The 16269-nt window shown below is 38.8% G+C and overlaps 1 protein-coding gene across 19 annotated transcripts in view; it reads right to left on the bottom strand.

Moving 5' to 3' along the window:
- Positions 1-16269, bottom strand: part of PBRM1 (polybromo 1) — a 104196-nt gene that overhangs the window by 66783 nt on the left and 21144 nt on the right. For all 19 annotated transcript variants that reach the window (XM_030867377.2, XM_060308934.1, XM_060308941.1 and 16 more), the window contains 5 exons: positions 15248-15346; positions 11373-11458; positions 8019-8114; positions 7312-7403; positions 612-825 (listed from right to left, as the gene is read on the bottom strand). In XM_030867377.2, coding sequence (XP_030723237.2) covers positions 612-825; positions 7312-7403; positions 8019-8114; positions 11373-11458; positions 15248-15346 — 587 coding nt within the window. The remainder of the gene's footprint in view (positions 1-611; positions 826-7311; positions 7404-8018; positions 8115-11372; positions 11459-15247; positions 15347-16269) is intronic.

Raw genomic sequence — 16269 nt, 5'->3', positions numbered from 1 at the left:
CTACAGATACAAAATTTAAATGCAGATAAACTGTTGTAATTAAAATATTAATAAAAGGTGTAAGAAGAGAAATTCTTGCACAGTTATAAGAAAACGAACAGTTAAATTCTGAGCTGCATGACTTTTTTTTTTTTTTTTTTTTTTGTGGTACGCGGGCCTCTCACTGTTGTGGCCTCTCCCGTTGTGGAGCACAGGCTCCGGACGCGCAGGCTCAGCGGCCATGGCTCGCGGGCCTAGCCGCTCCGTGGCATGTGGGATCTTCCTGGACTGGGGCACGAATCCGTGTCCCCTGCATCGGCAGGCAGACTCTCAACCACTGCGCCACCAGGGAAGCCCTGCATGACTTTTTATAATTCATAATCTGACACAAAAATGCCTAGCTGGGATATCTTTTATTTGCCTCTTGACTCTACTGCAGTACAAAGAACATCATTTGTAGTTAATCAAATTTATTTCTCATTTTTACATAAGAGTGATAGTTAAGCACACTTTAGACATGTGAAAAACATTTTTACCTTTATTATCTTTATCCATTTTAGAAAGGAAGATACATGTGCAGGCTCAATCACAAGAAAATAGATTTATACTGAGTAATGTAGAAGATATCTTACCTGATCTGTTGTAGTGATATGGGCATTTTAATTTGCTGATAATAATCAGGGTATTTTTTCTTTGAAGGCAAATGGAAAAAAGGTTCAGCTATTAGCTGCCCTTGGTTATTCCGACAGCTCCTAACTGTGTCGTAAAGCTGATAAAAAGGATTTGAAACATCCATAAATGAAGTAATGCTCTCTGCTTCCGACTCTCCTTCTTCATAACGTGCAGCTACAAAGACATAAAAGATATTTATAAGGGACAGCAGAAACTAACACAACACTGTAAAGCAATTATACTCCAATAAAGATGTTAAAAAAAAAGATATTTATAAGGGGAAGAAACAAACATTTTTTTAAGCTCGTTTAACAACCTTCCAGATTATGCTATATGTATGTTTGAGAATACTGTTTTGTATGTTTGAGAATACTTGTTTTAAAAGAATAGTCTCTAGGCTTCATAAAGATGCTGTTAGTAATGCTTAGTAAAATTGTTATGTTTACTCAGAGAAATGTTACACAGAAATAGAATAGAATGTTACATGGTAAAAGTTATACCATCTTTAAAAGATTACAAAATAGTTTCTCTGCCATCTTCTGAGACTCCTTGCTTATGTGTGCTTGGACAAGAAAAGGAGCAAGTAGCCATTCTCAGATCTCAGAACTAAAGTGACAGCATGTAGCTTAGGATAGTATAAATATAGACGGGGCTGATACTGACAGATGTGATTTAGCTTTAAGTCTCTTTGACTTTGCCCCACTGATCTATAGCATCCCTTAGGAATGATGTTTTCCTTTATTGAGAAAATTTTCAGGTAGAAGCTAATCATAAGAACACCAAAACAAAACATGTAATCACTTCTACAGAAATACAAAATATATTGCTTATTTCTCTGAACTCTTAAACAGTATATAACGACCTGATTAAAATGTTTTCTTAAGGGATCAGGATAACCAAAATCACTATGTGTTCCCATGTTAAGTATGATAATCACTTATTAAGTACTTAGTTATTTATTAAGAGCTTGATAAGCACCACCCTCAGGAAATCCTAACATCACCACACAGAACAGGTATTGTCATTTCTTTTCCAAATGAGAAAACTGGGTATGAGGAGCTGATGACTGGCCAAAGTCAGCTAGCCTGTAGAGCAGTTGAGAAGGGATTTGGATTTAAGTCATGGAGCTAGAAGACAGAATTTGAAACTATGTAGTCTTTTCTGACTCCATTACCTAGAATCTTTTCATAAAGCTCTTGCACATCTTTTATTGAATTTAAACCTAGGTATATGTTTTATTGCTACTATAAACTGTATCTTCTTAAAAAATTACATTTTCTTTTTATGGCTGATTCCGGAAATGAAGATTTTTTTTTTCTTTTCTCTCCTTTTTTTTGTGGCTGTGCTGGGTCTTCGTTGCTGCACGCGGGCTTTTCTCTAGTAACGGTGAGCTGGAGCTACTCTTCATCACGATGCGCGGGCTTCTCATTGCGGTGGCTTCTCTTGTGGAGCAGGGCTCTAGGCGCGCGAGCTTCAGTTGCAGCACGCGGGTTCAGTAGCTGCGGCACGCGGGCCCCAGAGCACGTGGGCTTCAGTAGCTGTGGCGTGCAGGCTTAGTAGTTGTGTCGTGTGGGCTCTAGAGCATGCGGGCTAGGTAGTTGTGGCGCACGGGCTCAGTAGTTGTGGCGCACAGGCTTGGTTGCCCTGCAGCATGTGGGATCTTCCTGGACCAGGGATTGAACCTGTGTCTCCTACATTGGGAGACGGATTCTTAACCTCTGGACCACCAGGGAAGTCCGAAGTAGATTTCTGTATAATAATCTTACATTAGCATTTTATTATTCTTATTAATTCTAATAATTTATCTGTAGTATTTTTTTAAATTTTTATTTATTATTTTTGGCTGTGTTGGGTCTTCGTTTCTGTGCGAGGGCTTTCTCTAGTTGCGGCGAGCAGGGGCCACTCTTCATCGCGGTGCGTGGGCCTCTCACTGTTGCGGCCTCTCTTGTTGTGGAGCATAGGCTCCAGACGCGCAGGCTCAGTAGTTGTGGCTCACGGGTCTAGTTGCTCTGTGGCATGTGGGATCTTCCCAGACCAGGGCTCGAACCCGTGTCCCCTGCATTGGCAGGCAGATTCTCAACCATTGCGCCACCAGGGAAGCCCCGTCTGTAGTTTTTTAACTAGAAAACTCAAAAAATAATCTATCAACTGCAATCCTTATAAATCCTTCTTTTCTGATCCTTATAACTTCACTGTTATCAGTGTATGCTGGCTAGTACTTTGACCAAGAGGTAACAACATTCTTAACTTTGTTTCTTATGGTAGGGGGAATGCTACAAATACTTCTCCAATGAAAATGGAGGTGCCCTGTATCAAGTTAGGAAAGATCCCCTTCTATTCTTAGTTTGCTAAGCTTTTATCATGAATGGGAACTGAAGCATTAATCAAATGCATTTGCTAAGCCAATAGTACGGTTTTGCTCCTTTAATCTACCAATGTAGTGAATAATACTTTTTTCTAATGTTGAACTAACATTACATTCACATTACATTACATTACATTTATTCCTGGAATAAACCCAATTGTGTTATCATGTATTATCTTTCATATATACTGCTAGATACAGTGTGTTTATATTTTGTTTAGTTTTGGTTTTATATCAGATTCAAAGAATGAATTGGGAGGGGCTTCCCTGGTGGCGCAGTGGTTGAGAGTCCGCCTGCCGATGCAGGGGACACGGGTTCGTGCCCCGGTCTGGGAAGATCCCACATGCCGTGGAGTGGCTGGGCCTGTGAGCCATGGCCGCTGAGCCTGCGCGTCCAGAGCCTGTGCTCTGCAACGGGAGAGGCCACAACAGTGAGAGGCCTGCGTACCGCAAAAAAAAAAAAAAAAAAAAAAAAAGAATGAATTGGGGAGCTCTTTTTTATTCACTGCTGGGGTTTATGTATAATTCTGTTCCTTGAATGTCTGGCCTGGTGTTTTCTATGCAGGAATATTTGTAAGTAGTAATTTAATTTCTTTAATGGTGATATAACTAATCAGCCTTTTTATTCTTGAATCAGTTTTTAGGCATTTATCATTTTCTAGGAATTTATCCATTCATCTAAATTTTCAAATTTGTTTGCATTATGCTGTTCTTACATTCTTTTTTTATTCTCTGTATGCTCCCCCTTTCCCCTAATATTTTTTGTTTGTGCCTTCTGTTTCTTGATAATCTCACTACAGATTTACCTATTTTATTAACTGCTGTAACAGAAAAACTTGGACTTTATTGATCTTTTCCATTATAGATTTCCTTTCTAATGAATTAACTTCTGCTCTTTATCTTCTTTTTTCTAACATCTCTGCTCTTCTTATTATTTACTTATGTTGGATACTTATTAGTTCACTGACTTTCAGCTGCTTTTCTTTCTAAACAGAAGCAGTCAGACCTGTAAATTTCCTTCTGAAGTATCACTGTAACTGCACCTCCACTGTTTTGATACACATTATTTTCATTGTTATTGTTCAGTTTCAAGTAATTAAACTTCTATTATAATTACTCCTTTTAAAAATTGTATCTTTGGGACTTCCCTGGTGGTCCAGTCGGTAAGACTCTGTGCTTCCAATGCAGGGGCCCGGGTTCGACCCCTGGTCAGGGAACTAGCATGCATGCAGGCCACAACTAAGAGCCTGCATCCCACAATTAAGAGCCTGCATGCTGTAGCGAAAATCCGTGTGCTGCAACTAAGACCCAGAGCAGCCAAAATAAATAAATACCTATTAAAAAAAATTAATATCTTTTCATTATTAGTTGCTATCATAGCTGCATTGTGCTCAGAAACATGGTCTCTATAATACCCGATCTTTCAAATTTGTTGAAATTTGTTTCATGGCTAAGTACATGGTCAATTTTTGTAATATTCCATGTGAACCAGGGAAGAACATGTATTCTCTAATTGTAGAATACTTGTCTGTTATAACCATCTTGTTGTGGTAGGCTGAACGATAGGTCCCCACATGCAACCATGTCCTAATCCACAGAACCTGTGAATATTACCTTATATGGCAAAAGAAACTTTGCAGATATGATTGAGAGGAATTTTGAGTGTGGGAGATTATCCTGGATTAATCTCTGGGCACTAAACATAATCACAAGGGTCTTTACGAAAGGCAGGCAAGAAGGCCAAAGGAGGAAGGAGACGGGGTGACAGATGCAGACTGGAGTGCTGCGTCCTGAATGGAGAGGAAAGGGCCGTGGAATACAGGTAGCTCTAGAAACTGGAAAAGGCAAGGAAGTGTATTATCCCCTAAAGCCTCCAGAAGGAACACTAGCCTGCCAACAACCTGATTTTAGACTTCTGACATCCAGAACTGAAGAGAATAAATTTGTGTGGTCTTAAGCCAGTTAAGTTTGTGGTAATTTGTTTTGTTTTAGCAGCAATAGGGAACAAATACACTTGTGAGGAAGTGTATTCATGTCTTCTGTCTTCACTGTTTTGGCTGTTTATCTAGCAATTGAGAGAAGCAGGCTCCCACTCTAAGGGCAATGTTTTCACTTTCTCCAAGAAGTTCCATCTGTTTGTTTCATGTATTTTGAGCCCTTTTATAATTTATCTTCCTCATACAATAAACCTTTTATCATTATGAGGTGAATCCATTTTATCTTTGGAAATGCATTGTTTGAAAGTCCATTTTAAGAGAAATCAACATAACTACCCTTTGGTTATTATTTGTCAGGTATATCTTTTTCCATCCTTTGACATTCAACTTTCCAGTACACAGTTTTATATTGAAGATGTATCTCTTGTAACTAGCATATAATCTGATTTTTTAAATATACAATCTGGAACTGTCTTAATTGGAAAATTTAGGCCACTAACACTGATTTCTGATATAATTTTTGGAGTTGTTTCTATTTATCCCACTTTTTCTATGTTTCCTTTTGCCTTCTTGCCTTATTTTGTGTTGGTGGGAGAAGACTGTAAGCTTTATCTGTTTTTTCTTTTTCTATTGCTCACTTCGTTCCTCTTCTTATAGTGACTGTGGATGGGTGCTCTTCTCCACCTCCTTCTCCACCCGCTTAGGGACATGCAGTGTGGTTTGCCTCTAAAACAAATCACCTCAAGAAGCCAGGCCACACTTTGAATTCTTTTGCCTTCTTTCCATCAGCTCTTTCTTGTTGCTCCAAGATCATGAGTTATCCTTTCTTTGCTATTTTCACTGTACCTCCCCCTAAGTTGTTTCCAGGAGCAGGAAGTAGAAAACCAAATATATTAAAACCTCAACTAAATTAAGGATAAACAGGTTCTGAATAACAGCCTGAAGAATCTACTACATACAAAGTTGGTTGGCATCTACTTTGTTTTCTAATACCTGAGGTTACTAAATTAAGAATCCTCTTGTGACAAAGGTACTATTTATTAGGAAAAAAAGAACAATAAATGCTTTTTAAGAATTTTGTAAGTGGTATAGTCTTCCTTCTATTTGTTATACTACTATAAGGTTAATGAAGTAACCAAATGTTAGAAGGAAACCTAAACATAACATATGTGTCACTTTTACAGTTAGCACAAAACAAAGATAATGAAGAGATAAATTTTCTTTCAATTTTTGATAAGGCCCAATTTAAGTTAAAAAAATTTAATTCTGTAGATGAGTGTCAAAAAATTAAATTCGTACTCCAGCAGTCTAGAGTAATTATGAAATTCTATAGACTGGGGACTTCCCTGGTGGCACAGTGGTTAAGAATCCGCCTGCCAATGCAGGGGACACAAGTTCGAGCCCTGGTCCAGGAAGATCTCACATGCCGTGGAGCAACTAAGCCTGTGCGCCACAACTACTGAGGCTACACTCTACAGCCTACGAGCCACAACTACTGAGCCCCCACACGCCTAGAGCCCGTGCTCCACAAGAGAAGCCACCGCAATGAGAAGTCCGAGCACCGCAATGAAGAGTAGCCCCCACTCGCCACAACTAGAGAAAGCCCACACGCAGCAACAAAGACCCAACGCAGCCAAAAATAAATAAATAAATATTTTTAAAAAAGGAAATTCCATAGACTTAGTAGAAAATAAGACATAGCTAGAAAAATCTCTCGTGTCACACCTGATTATAAAATCAAAACAGTAATTTCATAAAATGAATTGTATATCTACATATAAAAAGTATTTACAGTAAAATAAAAAAATATTATATCACGCTTAGGAGAAAGACAATGAAATCAAATATACCTCTACAGCTGTTATTTTTTACAAACTGTGTACTTCTACACGGATTCCTAGTGCCCAATGCCCTTTGTTTCACTTGTTTAAATGAGAATTCTGCTCTGATCATAATTTACAGCTATCTTTAAATCATAAGCTCTAGGTGAGAAAAAATTATAGTCTACTGAAAATATAAGCCTGGAAATCTAAGATGATGTGAATGTCTCCCTGGGATTTCCTGATGGTGTCACTAGCACTCACTATCATCATAGGTTTGAAACCAGAATCTGCTAAGGCTATCAAACTAATTGATTTTGCACAAATATTTATTTACTTTGATACATGCTTTAACACGAAATAAAGCAGTAATAAGCTCTCGATAAGTTTGCCAACCAAGAGTTCAATTAAAATGTAACAAAACAGGTATGTACTCCAAAAACAGACAAACTCCCGGCCAGACCAAAATAACTATAATTTTCCTTAACCAGAAGGATCCACTGAGACGCCACTTAACTAGTCACAACTTAATGCCTACCAGCTAAAGCAGCATCCTCTTCACTTTCTGAGCCATACTGAAGTGCCATGGTAATTGCTGATAAACGACCCCCTTGGACTGCTCGTTTATTACTACAAAGAAAAACAAGCAATTAGAAGGCAGGGAAAGATGTTATAATAATTTGGCTACTTTATAGGAAGTAGGGACTGTTAACAAGGCATTCACATCAAAGAAAGAGTTTCTATTCAACTGCCTCCTCAATTTACTTTGTACTTTTTATATTCCCCACAATCAATCTTAACCAAGATGACTAATTTTTTTCTCTTAGAAAAGAGGGAGTGGTGGTAGAAAGCCTAAAGCAGGCTACTTGCAATTTGTTTTTTACTTAAATGCAGCACTACTCCTTTTTTAATGAAAAATAAAGATTCATTCATAATTGCTGGTTAAATATGCTCAGATTTTACAATGAAAACAAATTCTATTATGAACACAAAATCTTTCAGCATTTTACCTCATGATTTACTGGTAATATTAAACTCTACCTGACAAACAACTTCTGCTTAAGTGTTTTCTCAGAGGTGAGGTCAGGCCTACTATACCTTTTAAGTAAGATATCTGACAACAAATTCTCATAATAACCCAACTACACCCAAAAATATTACTTCAAGATAGTCATCAAGAAAATGCTAGCATGCTTATCCTCATAAACATGGGTCAGCTCTCAGACTAAACACACTCTCTCTCACCGGTAGTACTTGTTAGTGGGATTTCTCTCTTCACCAAGGCTGCCTTTACTGTGCGAAGGACCTGTCAGCCTGGCTGCAGCCAAATTTGATGGAGTCCTATCCAGAGACAAGGTTAAAAAAAACTCAGAAAACTGACAGCTGAAATCAGAATGCTGAATAACAAAAAGGAAACAACCATTTTCTTTTTCTTTTCTTAAAAAGAAACACTCAGGGACTTCCCTGGTGGTCCAGTGGTTAATACTTCACGCTTCCACTGCAGGGACCCCGGGTTCCATCCCTGGTCAGGGAACTAAGATCCCACATGCCACACGGCGTGGCAGAAAAAACAAACAAAACAACACAAATATTTCTGAGTCTCTACTGTGCAGGAGGCTTTGCTCCAAAATCTGGGACTCTGTGGAAAAGCATAAACCAGGGCTGATCCCAGACAGCTTATGGTCACCACAGTGACCATAGGATTTAGTAACACAGCAAATGTCTGGGTCAGAAGAAAGCTTCAAAAGTAGTCAATCAATCTTTCCATTTCAGGTAGGAGGAAATGGAATCCCAGAAGTAAAAGACTTGTTCAAAGTCACAGTCCTAGCACAAGGTAAGCTAGGGTGAGACTTCAGATCTCCTGATACCTGGCTAAATATTCTTACTGCAAATATAAATATATACTACTATACATCATATACAAATGTAATATTACAGGCATACATTGTTTTATCTCGCTTTGCTTTATTAAACTTCGCAGATACTGCATTTTTTACAAATTAAAGGTTTGTGGCAACTCTGAATCAAGCAAGTCTTTCGGCACCATTTTTACAACAGCATTTGCTCTGTGTCACATTTTGGTAATTCTTGCAATATCTCAAACCTTTCCATTATTATTATATTTGTTGTGGTGATCTGTGATCAGTGATCTCTGTTGTTATTATTGTAATTATTTGGGGGTACCATGAACCACACCCATATGAGACAGCAAACTTAATAAACGTTGTGTGTGTTCTGACTGCTCCACCGACCAGCTATTCCCTCGTCTTTCTCCCTCTCCTCAGGCCTCCCTATTTCCTGGGACACAACAATGCTGAAATTAGGCCAATTAATAACCCTACACTGGCCTCTAAGCATTCAAGGGAAAGGAAGAGTTGCATGTTTCTCGGTTTCAATCAAAAGCTACAAATGATTAAGCTCAGTGAGGAAGGCATGCTGAAAGTTGAGACAGGCTGGAAACTAGGCCTCTTGCACCAGTTAGCCAAGTTACGAAAGCAAAGGAAAAGTTCTTGAAGGAAATTAAAAGTGCTACTCCAGTGAACACAGGAATGATAACACAGTAAAACAGCCTTATTGCTGATACGAAGAAACTGTTAGATAGAAGGTCAAACCACCTACAACATTCCCTTAAGCCAATGCCTAATCCAGAGCAAGGCCCTAACTCTCTTCAGAGAGGTGAGGAAGCTGCAGAATCAAAGTCTGAAGCTAGCAGAGTTTGGTTCATGAGGTTTAAGGAAAGAAGTCATCTCTATAAAAGTGCAAGGTGAAGCAGCAAGTACTGATATAGAAGCTGCAGCAAGTTATCCAGAAGATTTAGCTAAGATTATTAATAAAAGTAGCTATAACTAAACAACAGATTTTCAGTGTAGACGAAACATACTTATCATGGAAGATGCCATCCAAGGCTTTCACACCTAGAGAGAAGTCAATGTCTGGTTTCAAAGTTTCAAAGGACAGGCTGACTCTCTTGTTAGGGCTAATGTAGCTGATGACTTTAAGCTGAAGCCAGTGCTCATTTACTATTCTGAAAAATCCTAGGGCCCTTAAGAATTATGCTAAATCTACTCTGCCTGTGCTCAACAAATGGAGCAACAAAGCCTGGATGACAGCACATCTGTTTACAACATGGTTTACTGAATATTTTAAGCCTGCTGTTGAGACCTACTGCTCAGAAAGAAAGATCTGGAAAATAGTACTGCTCACTGAAAATGTACCCGGTCACCCAAGAGCTCTAATGGAGATGCACGAGATTTGTGTTGTTTTCATGTCTGCTGACACAACATCCATTCTGTAGCTCGGGGACCAAGAAGTAATTTCAACTTTCAAGTCTTATTATTTAAGAAATACATTTCGTAAGGCTACAGCTGCCACAGACGGTGATTCCTCTGATGGATCTGGGCAAATTCAATTGAAAACTTTCTGGAAAGGATTCATTTATTCCAGATGCCATTAAGTACATCTGTGATTCATGGAAAGAACACGAACATTAACAGAAGTTTAGAAAAAGTGGGTTCCAACCCTCATGGGTGACTTTGAGGGGTTTAAGACTTTAAACTACAGATGGGGTGGAAACCGCAAGAGAACTAGAATTAGAAATAGAGCCTGAAGATGTGACTGAACTGCTACAATCTCATGATAAAACTTCAACAGTTGAGGACATTGCTTCATATGGATGAGTAGAGAAAGTAGTTTCTTTAGACGGAATCTACTCCTGGTGAAGATGCTATGAAGATTGTTGAAACAACAACAAAGGATTTAGAATATTACATAAACTTAGCTGATAAAGCAGCGTCAGGATTTGAGAGGACTGACTCCAATTTTGAAAGAAGTTCTGTGGGTAAAATGCCATCAAACAGCATCGCATGCTACAGAGAAATCATTAGTGAAAAGAAGAGAGAACTGATGGGGCAAACGACACTGCTGTCTTGTTTTAGGAAACCGCCACAGCCACCCCAGCCTTCAGCAACCACCACCCTGACCAGCCAGCAGCATTAACAGAGGCAACACCCTCCACCAGCACAAAGACTACAACTTGCTGAAGGCTCAGACGATGGTTAGCATTTTTAAGCAATAAAGTGTTTTTAAATTAAGGCATATACACTGGTTTTTTAGACCTAATGCTACTGCACATTTAACTACAGTATACTGTGCATATAACTTTTTTTTTTTGCATATAACTTTTATATGCACTGGGAAACCAAAAAATTGTGTGACTCACTTTAGTGTGATATTCATTTTAATTGCAATAGTCTGGAAATGAACCTGCAGTATCTCCAAGGTATGCCTGTACATATATTTATATAGTACATGTTATATCTTTAATATACATTACACACAATGTGATATATAATATATATGTATTTGTATAAGGCAATAGAAGTATATAGCAGTGTTAAGTCTTAAAAATTGTTTCTTTTTAAATAAAGCCCTTCAGCTGCAATGAAGGGACTGGGTAAGAGTTAACACTACTCTCTTCAGAATCACATTATCAACTGTAAATGTAATCTTGAAATGCAACATGCATCTTACTTTCCACTATACTGAGAAAATTTGGCAAATAATAAAGGTACAAGGATTTTAGACATTTTTTTAACCTACCTCATCCGAAGGCTTGACTTAGTCATTTCATGATGTTCAATTTCTGCCTTTTTCATGTAAAATATTTTCTTAATAGAATTTGCATCCTGTTAAGATAAAATTACTTGGCTTAGAAAAAGTATAGAGAAAACGGGCAGTTTAAAATGCCCGCAATCATGTACTGGACACTTTCTACGGCACTCCTTCCATCTGGAGTAGACTTCCATTCAATATCCAGAAAGCTGCATCCTCTAACCTTTCCACAAGCCTCCAAAACATCTCCATAATTAAATACAAGTTGAAAAGCCACCTAGCTCTTTCACAATTATTCAGGTAAGAGACAAAGACCTAATGCTGAACAGGGAAAAGCAGGGGTGAAAATACAATGAACTCTACCTGTGTACACTAACCTTAAAACTGAAACAAAGGTCCACTTCTAAGATTAAAGATTAGGCATGTAAATTTAGGATGAATATACTTGCTTACATTAACAGCATATATCAAATCCAAGTTTCCCTTCACTCCAAAATTTAGTTTAGGAAAATTAATCAGACCAAGAAGTAAAATTCTTAACTGCATCAACAAACAATTAGTACTACACTATTAAAATGTCCTATCAAGGATTAAGAATACGAGGATTTCATTCCTGATTTCCACTCAAAGTTTCTTAAAAAGATACAAGATAAAAGTTAAAATTAACTACCAAAAGAAACTGAATCAGCATTCTGTAAATCTAAATGATTTTACTCCCAAAAGATTTTCTGACCATCCTTTGCTAAGTTCCCAATGATATATTATTAATTCTAGAAATTTCTACAAGCAACTGTCATTACAGTTCATTATGTAGAAGGACTACAAAACTTCCAGGAGAGAACTGCAAAGCAATGAAATAGTCATTTTACTTTGTGTACTATACTACATAGATTGATTTTTATATCAGTGGGGTTTAAATGCAGGGACTACATCAATATTTAACTACAAAGTGGATCAAAAATAAACCTTGTCTGGCACAGAGAAAGACATACAGATGAATGGATTAGAACCAAGAATCCAGAAATAAACCCACACATCTAGAGTCAACTGATTTTCAACAGGGTTGCCAAGACAATTCAATGGGGAAAGAATAGTCTTTTCAACATAAGGCGCTGGGACAAATGAATACTCCATGGCAAAGGAATGTGGACTCCTAACTCACGCCTACCTCATGTATATAAAAATTAATTCAAAATGGCTCAAAGATCTAAATGTAAGAGCTAAACTATAAAATTCTTAGAAGAAAACGTAGGTGTAAATCTTTGCAGCCTTGGATTAGGTAATGGTTTCTTAGATAAGACACTAAAAGCACAAGCAACCTAAGAAAATAACAGACAAACTGGACTGAACCAAAATTAAATACTTTATTAAAATTAAAGACTTTTTTTTTTTTTTGCAGCACCACTCAGCATGAGGGATCTTAAGTTTCCCGACCAGGGATGAAACCCGTGCCCCCTGCAGTGGAAGCACAGTGTCCTAACCACTGGACTGCCAGGGAATTCCCAAAATTAAAAACTTTTGTGCAGCAAAGGATACTATCGCGAAAATGAAAAGACAATCCATAGAATGGGAGAAAATACTTGTAAATCATATGTCTGGTCTAATGTCCAGACTATGCAAAGGACTCTAACAACTCAACTTTTTATTAAAAGACAGATAACCCAATTAAAAAATGGGCTGAAGATCTGAACAGACTTTTTTTTTTTTAAAGAAGACATATGAATGGCCAATATGCACATGAAAAGATACTCAACATCACTAATCATTAGAAAATGCTAATCAGGGAGTTCCCTGGTGGCCTAGTGGTTAGGATTCCGGGCTTTTACTGCCATGGCCTGAGTTCATTCCCTGGTGGGGGAACTGAGGTCATGCAAGCTGCATGGCACAGCCAAAAAAAAAAAATGCTAATCAAAACCATAATGAGGGGGCTTCCCTGGTGGCGCAGTGGTTGAGAGTCCGCCTGCTGATGCAGGGGACACGGGTTCGTGCCCCGGTCCGGGAGGATCCTACATGCCGCGGAGTGGCTGGGCCCGTGAGCCATGGCCGCTGAGCCTGCGCATCCGGAGCCTGTGCTCCGCAATGGGAGAGGCCACAACAGTGAGAGGCCTGCATACCACAAAACAACAACAACAACAAAAAAACCCATAATGAGATAGTACTTCATACCCACTAGAATAGCTATAATAAAACCAAAAATAGAAACAAGCATTGGTGAGGATGTAGAGAAATTACACTTGCACATTGCTAGTGGGAATGTTGGTGCAGTGGCTTGAAAAACAATTTAGTGGCGACTTCCCTGGTGGCGCAGTGGTTAAGGATCCGCCTGCCAATGCAGGGGACACGGGTTTGAGTCCTGGTCTGGGAAGATCCCACATGCCGCGGAGCAACTAGGCCCGTGCGCCACAACTACTGAGCCTGTGCTCTAGACCCCGTGAGCCACAACTACTGAGCCCACGCACCCTAGAGCCCACGTGCCGCAACTACTGAGCCTGCATGCCTCAACTACTGAAGCCCACGTGCCTAGAGCCCATGCTCCACAACAAGAGAAGCCCACACACTGCAATGAAGAGTAGCCCCCACTTGCCACAACTGGAGAAAGCCTGAGTGCAGCAACGAAGATCCAATGCAGCCAAAACAAAACAAAACAAACAAAAAAACCAAAAACACAACAATTTGGTGGTTCCTCAAAAAAATTAAAAATATAGTTACCATGTGGCCCAGCAATTCCATTCCTAGGTATGTATTCAAGAAAAATAAAAATATATGTCTGCATAAAAACTTATACACTGGGCTTCCCTGGTGGCACACTGGTGGAGAATCCACCTGCTAATGCAGGGGACACGGGTTCAAGCCCTGGTCCAGGAAGATCCCACATGCCGCGGAGCAACTAAGCCCATGCGCCACAACCACTGAGCCTGTGCTCTAGAGCCCGCGAGCCACAACTACTGGAGCCTGCAAGCCACAACTACTGAAGCCCGCGTGCGTAGAGCCCGTGCTCTGCAACAAGAGAAGCCACCACAATGAGAAGCCCGCGCACCACAATGAAGAGTAGCCCCTGCTCACCACAATTAGAGAAAGCCCATGCGCAGCAACAAAGACCCAACACAGCCAAAAATAAATAAATAAATAAATTTATTAAAAAAAAAAACAAACTTATACATGAATGCTCATAGCAGCATTATTTATAATAGCCCCAAAGTGGAAGCAACCCAATGCCTAGCAACTGATGAACGGGTAAATGAAACATGATATATACATTTAATTGAATACTATTTGGGAATAAAAAGAAATACATGCTACAAAATGAATACCTTGAAAACATGATGCTAAGTGAAAGAAACCAGTCACAAAGGACCACAAATTGAATAATTCCATTTACATGAAATGTTGAGAATAGGCAAATTCACAGAGACAGAAAGTAGACTGGTGGTTGCCTAAGGTTAGGGAGGTTGGGAGGAAATGGAGAGTGACTGCTAATTCATTGTAGTGATGGCTACACAACTTGGTGAATATACTAAAAGCCATTAAATTATACACTTTGGGTAAAATGTATAGTATGTGAATTTTGTCTCAATAAAGTTGTTATATAAAAATATTGGTCTCAGGCTTCCCTGGTGGCACAGTGGTTGAGAGTCCACCTGCCAATGCAGGGGAAACGGGTTTGTGCCCCAGTCCGGGAAGATCCCACATGCCGCGGAGCGGCTGGGCCCGTGAGCCATGGCCACTGAGCCTGCGTGTCCAGAGCCTGTGCTCCGCAACGGGAGAGGCCACAACAGTGAGAGGCCCGCGTACCACAAAAAAAAACAAGAACAAAAATATTGGTCTCTACTCTTATCAATGAAAGCAACAACAACAAAACTGACCTTGAATACTTGAGAACCAGGCTCATTATAAGTTTTGGCATTTTTTGCTAGGAGATCTATATCTTTGGCCATTGCATGAACACTCTTGTAGCTTCCATTCTATAGTAAACAACAAAATATAGCAGTTCCTCTTAAGCAACATGAACTTTAAAAAAAAAAAACTCTACGTAATTTTAAACTGTCACCATATTCTAAGACTTCATTGGAAAGTACACATGTGAACAATATATAAAGTCATCTTCTCTTTTATAAACTATTACTATGGTCCACTTACAAAACAGTTTTTGAGATAGGTAACAAAACCAGAGCTACACTATTCTCATAAAAACAACTTATACTTTTTAAGAAATCAAAAAAGGTAAAAGTTGTTTTATTTAGCAAACATATAGTGTTTACTGTGCCAACCACTGTTCTAAATGCTTCATGAATACTAATTCATTAAAGAGTATAGACTTTGGAGCCAGACTGTCTGGATTCAAATCCTAACTTTTCTCATTAGTTGATGACTCAGGCAAGTGACTTACCATCCCTGTGCTTCAGTTTTCTTATCTTTAAAATGGGAATAATAACAGTATCTACCTCATAGAGGTGTTATAAGAATTAATTAGCTAACACATAGGAATTCTATCTAGGTGAGTGTTACTTGCTGCTATCACTGCTGGAGACACAGGGAGGGGGGCACTCAAAGAGAACAAAGTCTCTATTTTCACTAACCTTACACTCTTAATGTCTGTTGTAGGTAACTTTTACTCTGAGATATACTAAAACTATTTGAAAGCAAATAAAAATAAACAACAAAGCTTTTGTTCCCAATGTACCTTTCACAATCAGAAATGGCGATGACCAATGCACTTTAATTTTTGTCCTAAGGTCAAGATTTACTATGCCAATGAAAATTTTCCTTTCCTTCCTACAGAAAAAAATGCAAAAGGGACGCGGTGTTTACTCCTCCAACGCTATACTCAGTAACATCTCTAATTTATTTACATTATATTGCTAGTAACTCCTTACAGAGATACCTG

This window comes from Globicephala melas, chromosome 11 (genome assembly GCF_963455315.2).
Source record: "Globicephala melas chromosome 11, mGloMel1.2, whole genome shotgun sequence".
NCBI classification, from domain to species: Eukaryota; Metazoa; Chordata; class Mammalia; order Artiodactyla; family Delphinidae; genus Globicephala; species Globicephala melas.
This window is presented reverse-complemented; position numbering and strand designations above follow the sequence as displayed.